At 45.6% G+C, this 7,026-nt stretch overlaps 1 protein-coding gene across 1 annotated transcript in view; it reads left to right on the top strand.

Moving 5' to 3' along the window:
• The window catches only part of PLPP5 (phospholipid phosphatase 5), an 11,657-nt gene extending 4,631 nt beyond the window's left edge, over positions 1-7,026 (top strand). Inside the window, exons 4-8 of the mRNA XM_015425069.1 lie at positions 2,395-2,519; positions 3,711-3,770; positions 4,050-4,114; positions 5,813-5,890; positions 6,553-7,026. Coding sequence (XP_015280555.1) covers positions 2,395-2,519; positions 3,711-3,770; positions 4,050-4,114; positions 5,813-5,890; positions 6,553-6,744 — 520 coding nt within the window. The 3' untranslated portion in view covers positions 6,745-7,026. The remainder of the gene's footprint in view (positions 1-2,394; positions 2,520-3,710; positions 3,771-4,049; positions 4,115-5,812; positions 5,891-6,552) is intronic.

Here is a 7,026-nt window from a genome sequence, read left to right as displayed (position 1 = left end):
ACATCAGGGGTCATTTGGGGGGGACGCGGGGGGACGCCATCCCCCCGGGTGAGGGGCGGGAGGGCGGGGCCTGGAGCTCCCTGCTGGTGCCCGCTGGAGGTCGCCGCTGGCTGTGGGGAGGACACACTTCCGGTGATGTCAGGGGGTGTGGCATATGCTAATGAGTTATGCTAATGAGTCCCCCTAGCTCTTTTTCTACGAAATGACCCCTGGAGCACATACATGGAAAATAGTTATCACAGGAGATACAGGTCTAAGGAAAATTAAAACAAACATGTATTTATTTATGTTATTAGACATATCCCACTCCATTATAATTTATTTATTTGTTATTTGATTTCTTTGATTTCTGTCCCGCCCTTCCCGCAAACGGGCTCAGGGCGGCTTACAAGGTCATACAGAATAATGTGACAATGAAACAACACATCAAATCCAACAATTACATTTTAAAAATTTGAGATTGAAAAAGTTCCGCGTTTCATATAGAAAAAAACAGAGTAAGAGCTGCCTTGGTAGCAACACTCGAATGTAAACCTTTTGGGCGGATTTGTGAAGTATCAGGCCACTAACCACTAGGCTAGGGCTGTCAGGCCTGAGGGCAGCTTACAACAATCAGAATACAATACTTCAGCATATTACAGTTTTAAAATCCACATTATTATAAGTTAAAATCTAAGACTTCTTCACTGCATCAGATGGCGCCCTAATATCCATCACAGGTGGAGGCAGCCAGTAGAGAGGAAGGGAAAGAGGGAGTCCAGCGGATCTCTCTCACCCTCACTGTCCTCAGCCATGTGCTCAGTGGAACGAAAGTCTAGCTGAATCACAGTACAGGACAGTTACCTTCAGATGGCGCAAATACCCCACCACCACCTCTTTACCGCTCCCCTGACAGAGGACGATGGGCCTCACAGGTCACAGCATCTCGGCAGAAGTATTTGAACCCAGGAAAAGGAAGATTCCGCCTTTTAAAACTCCTGCCTGCTTTGGCGGAAGCCTCCCCACCCCCATTCAGAGTGAGGAATCCTGACTCTCTTGGGAGATATTGTAAGAGCTGCCAATGAGGTCCCTTGGCACATAGCCCTTCTCTCTCTTCCCTGGCTCGGGTTTTTTATGATGCCTGTTCATCTCCTTCTTTGGCAGGTAGGCTAAATGGGCTTTTTCATGTGGAAACCCAGTTCCTGTTTTCCCTGGCTCAGTTGTGGGAAATAAACAGTTGCCATGGGTTCAGGGTCCCCAGTCGTAACAATCAGTACCCTGGGAATTCTCTAAAGGTGTTCCTCTCTGCAGAGTGATAGTTGGAGCCAAATTAGAATAAGACAATGGGAGACCCATAACTGGATCCTTCCACTGTTTTTAGAATGCTAAAATCAGCCACATGGAGAATGAGGGCTATGCATGGGTAGGGGGAGTTCAGTACTTTCCCCTACATGGTTATGCGAGTTGAAACAAATCCCCCACCACACGTACAGGCACACATGCATCGCCCCCAAAGGGGGGGGAAAGATGGGCAAACCACATTTTTTCTCTGTAAGGACTACGTACAGGACAGTAGGGCTAGTTTTGATCGGGGGGGGGGATGTACCCTACATGACCCCAGTCTGAATTGGACTGTAGCTGATGTTAGTGATTTAACGTGCCGAGAGGATGCAGTCGGCTCTGGCAGCATCTGTGGCTGAATTAAGAAGTCTAATTTGAAGTTCAGTCAAGCAAAGGCAGAGACCTGCACATCCTTAAGAGACCCCTGGAATTGGCTGCAGCAAGGACAGTGGCTTTTTTTATTTATAACTTTGCAAAGTCAAATACAATCGTAACAGAGTATAAACATTAATTTTACAGCAATTGATAAAAGATAAACAATCCAAGACTTAGTATATAACATTCACATAGTTTGTAATTAGCTAATAGATTTTTTAAGTACTGTCACTTATGCGACTGTGTTTTCTTAGTTTTATTAGCATGTTACTTAAAAGTAATTGCTTAGTTTTGTGTTTGATTTTGCCATTGTCTTAAACCCTCTAACGAATGGGAGAGGAGAGAGAAGATAAAGAGGAAGAAAAAGATAGGAAAGAGTCTGTACAGAACGAGAGAAGAGATAACTGTACCCATTGAAACAGAAAGAGAAAAGGCCAAAGGAAATCTCAAATCCATTTGTGATATTGGGACCACTCAGGGGAGAGAAATTGTTGCCTAGACAGATAGTCCAACACGGAAAACCACTTGTCTACAAACGTATCTTACCTGCACATCCTTAAGAGACCCCTAGAATTGGCTGCAGCAAGGACAGTGGCTTTTTTGGCGCCTGGAAGAAGCATCCTACGGTGACAGCTTCCTCTTTCGGGCTCTTGCTAGCCCTGCGGAGTCTCATCCTTTTGCTTCCTTTCCTCGCTGCAGGCCTCGGCCCGATTTCTTCTTCCGCTGCTTTCCAGATGGACGGGCAACTGCTCAACTGTTGTGCACGGGTGACGCAGAGGTAGTGACAGAAGGGCGCAAGAGTTTCCCCAGTGGGCATTCGTCATGTAAGTTTGATGGTGGTCTGGATGGGTTGCAGGTACGAACAGGAAGTGCTGATCAGATTTGATAACGATTGCTAGCTCGATTGTGTGCCTTAGCTTCTCCTAGACCTCTTAACTGTGCATCTGCAGCAGATGGAACCAGGGGCTACTGTTCAGATCATCCTCAATAGCTGGGATCATTCAGATGGCGTGTACCAAAAAGCCATTTCTGGAACTGAGCTGTCTGTCCGCCAGTTCTTGATCGAGCAACCTGTACACTCCAGACTACAGAGCAGAGGGCATTCTCATTGGGAGGATATGTTTGCAGAGCTGATCATGCCAGGTGGCTTTCTCAAGTGAACCAAGCCATGTGCTGCAGGGAAGAGCCACCCAGAAGGCCTTTCTGCATGACCCAGTGTGCAGCATATGCTCAGGCGTTCCCAAGGCCCATCTCATGCCTTAGAGTTCGACCCTCTGAACAAGTTCTGTGGACGCTATATAGTCACTGGCCCTCGTGTTTGCAACAAGGCTCATTGAAACCCATCGATCTTGTGCAAAAGGAAGACCTAGCACAAGAAGAAGTATGCACCATTAGCAGAGCCTATCTAACGCACATGGAACTTGTTCCTAGGATGCAATCCTAATTATTCTGGAGTTTCTCCTAAACTTTTGTTTTAGCTCTGCAGCAATGTAGGAAGAAATTCTTCTGCAAACGCACCGCAAACATTGTGGAAATTAAGATTTTAAAGCTTTAATGCCTTTTGTAGTAATCTTGGGGAGGGGACAATTCATATGTTACCAGTGCAAAATGATTTCTGCTTCTTCATCATTGGTAGTAACACCCGAATAACAGAATCATGCGGGCGTTAGCATCCCTTGAGAGCCAATGTGGTGTAAAGGTTAGGGTGGCAGACTAGGGTCTTGGGTGCAGTTGTGGGAACCTCCCGTGTGATTTGCCTGTTCGGGGGGTTCTGTTGTTCAAATAATGCAGGATTAGTTATGAGAATGCAGCGATTGACCAGCTCCTGTAAAATATGAGGCAGCCCTGAGAGGACACTTACAGTATTGCCGCTGTCTCCATAATTCAAGGCTAGCCTGCTCTATAAACTGCCTAGATACCTTCCTGATGTTTACAGGCTGCTATTACTAAAGGGTGTGTGTGGAGACGGTTGGGCATTATTGGGGTCTCACTGGGATCCCTCTCCTATCTTGCAGTTGCTTTTGCCGGCCTTGCCTTTGGCTCCTTCTACATGCCAAGTCATGTCTCCTGTCCTGGTATGATTAGAGCTAGATTTGCTCTACACCAAAAAGATGCAAAAGCTACATTCAAAACAAATAGACCAGTTTGTATATACCAAGATTCAAGTCTTCAGACTATGGATACTTTCAGGGTACAGATTAGGGATTGAATAGAAAGAGGGAAGGGAGTTAAAATTGATATGCAGTGAGGGATAGGGAGTAGTTAGTCATGCAAAAAATACCTAGGAACACACTTAAACTCCATCTCCAGGCCACGGAAAGACTTGTGCACCCTCATTTCTCCACACTCAACAGCTGCTGCCTCCAAGCTCTACTTCACAAAGACTACAGTACCATCTTCCAAAACGGAAGTTAAAATGGTAAAGACCCCAACTTTGGCATCAGTTACCAAGATAAGCACAGGTGGTCTGGGCAATATGAAAAGAATAACCTGGTCATACAGCACAGAACCGTCTCCTGGAGGCAGTTAAGGGAATAGACTCCTGAAAGCCATACCTAAGTCCTACATGGCCTCTGTGTGTAAGAAAGAGTTGGGGAATATTTTTAAAAAGGCAGGTGCTAGCTGAGTAGGCAGAAAACAAAGGTAACCTGCCCTGCATGCTAAAGCCATGCTTCATACATGTTGTTACGATGCACGGTGAGCTAACATGCACCCAGGTTTGCGTGAGTTGACCACAGCAACTGCCCTGCAGAATATTTTCTGCTTTGTGGCAAGGGATTGGACTGGATTGTTGTTAGATCCCACTACTGCTCCAAAATTGTACACCACTTCTTGCAGCAGGCCTTAGAGTGGATTCAGGGCTGATCCTGTGCAGCAAGATGCCACTGCCAGGGATAAAAGGATGGCTCACCACCAGTGTAGTGCACACCAAATGCAATACTCTCTTCTCTGCCAACAGGCTCATGAGGAAGGGAAGAGGAGGAGCAGGCCCACACCTTCATTAAGGCTGCTGGCCCTTTAAAGTGAGGTAACATTTCCCCCTCCAGGCACAGGGTCCTGTGGAGGGCTGTGCCCCCTTTCTCCCCGAGAGTATCCTTTATACATCTAGGTTGAAGCCAGAGAGGGTTAACTTTTGCCTCTCGGGGGCAGAGAGTCTGGACTTGCGTTGCAGCGGTTGATGGCAGTCGGGGTCCGTCAGAGGAGGGTAATGCTGTCTGTAGCACAGGTATGCAAACACAAAGCCCATTGCCGAACCAACCACGACATCTTGGAGAGGAACAGAAGAAAGAGAATGCAAAGGTCATTCCAATGAGGGCTAACAGCAGCACATCTAATTTAAAAAACAAACACATGCCCTCCATCTCCAGAGCTGTGCATCTGCTTGGACAACTCTGGCATCAAGCCTACTGCCTTCATCAGCAAATCCAATTAAAAAGGAAGAGACTGTTCTGTCCAATATAAGACACTATATCAACTCAGATCAGTGGCCTGTCAAGCTCAGTCCAGTATCTCTTCACAGTATCAGGAAGAAGAGCTTGCCATCCATGCTACCAGATTCACATTCATAGGTGATGCTGTGGACTGAACCTGGGATCTTTTGACTTACCAAACTCACGCCCAAAGACAGTTATTGTTGGCTGCAACAGTGCAGATTAGTCAGCTTTAAATCAGATGTGCAATGCACTGGGATACAAGCCTTCGCAAGCTGAGTGTTTTTCTAGTAGATCAGCAAATGTGCAGGTTGCACAATAGGAAAAACAACACACAAACCCTGTGATATGAATGACATTTAGTAAGAATCATATTGCTTTTTAAACTTTATAAAATTACAAAAATTGTCCAACAGTCTCAACTTTACAATATTGCAAAAAAGTCCAACATTCTCAATGAGCACCCGGTTATAAGCCCATTTCAACAGCAGGTCTTCCTCAGAGTCAGGAGTAATCCTATATTGTAAGGAGGTGTCCGCTTCTTAATCCAGTTCAATATATTAATAGGAGTAAACTTCTTTATTTCCTTCAAAATGTCCTGGGAAAAACCATGGTAAATAAAAAGCAGCATGAAGCTGAATGGGATATAATTGTTTCAAATTTTTATTTACCATGGTTTTTCCCAGGACATTTTGAAGGAAATAAAGAAGTTTACTCCTATTAATATATTGAACTGGATTAAGAAGCGGACACCTCCTTACAATGTAGGATTACTCCTGACTCTGAGGAAGACCTGCTGTTGAAATGGGCTTATAACCGGGTGCTCATTGAGAATGTTGGACTTTTTTGCAATATTGTAAAGTTGAGACTGTTGGACAATTTTTGTAATTTTATAAAGTTTAAAAAGCAATATGATTCTTACTAAATGTCATTCATATCACAGGGTTTGTGTGTTGTTTTTCCTATTGTGCAACCTGCACATTTGCTGATCTACTAGAAAAACACTCAGCTTGCGAAGGCTTGTATCCCAGTGCATTGCACATCTGATTTAAAGCTGACTAATCTGCACTGTTGCAGCCAACAATAACTGTCTTTGGGCGTGAGTTTGGTAAGTCAAAAGATCCCAGGTTCAGTCCACAGCATCACCAATGAAAGTGTATCAGGTAGCATGGATGGCAAGCTCTTCTTCCTGATACTGTGAAGAGATACTGGACTGAGCTTGACAGGCCACTGATCTGAGTTGATATAGTGTCTTATATTGGACAGAACAGTCTCTTCCTTTTTAATTGGATTTGCTGATGAAGGCAGTAGGCTTGATGCCAGAGTTGTCCAAGCAGATGCACAGCTCTGGAGATGGAGGGGATGTGTTTGTTTTTTAAATTAGATGTGCTGCTGTTAGCCCTCATTGGAATGACCTTTGCATTCTCTTTCTTCTGTTCCTCTCCAAGATGTCGTGGTTGGTTCGGCAATGGGCTTTGTGTTTGCATACCTGTGCTACAGACAGCATTACCCTCCTCTGACGGACCCCGACTGCCATCAACCGCTGCAACGCAAGTCCAGACTCTCTGCCCCCGAGAGGCAAAAGTTAACCCTCTCTGGCTTCAACCTAGATGTATAAAGGATACTCTCGGGGAGAAAGGGGGCACAGCCCTCCACAGGACCCTGTGCCTGGAGGGGGAAATGTTACCTCACTTTAAAGGGCCAGCAGCCTTAATGAAGGTGTGGGCCTGCTCCTCCTCTTCCCTTCCTCATGAGCCTGTTGGCAGAGAAGAGAGTATTGCATTTGGTGTGCACTACACTGGTGGTGAGCCATCCTTTTATCCCTGGCAGTGGCATCTTGCTGCACAGGATCAGCCCTGAATCCACTCTGAGGCCTGCTGCAAGAAGTGTTTAGTGTACA

The sequence above is a fragment of the Gekko japonicus genome, unplaced genomic scaffold (genome assembly GCF_001447785.1).
Source record: "Gekko japonicus isolate JY-2015 unplaced genomic scaffold, Gekko_japonicus_V1.1 scaffold3300, whole genome shotgun sequence".
NCBI lineage: Eukaryota > Metazoa > Chordata > Lepidosauria > Squamata > Gekkonidae > Gekko > Gekko japonicus.
This window is presented reverse-complemented; position numbering and strand designations above follow the sequence as displayed.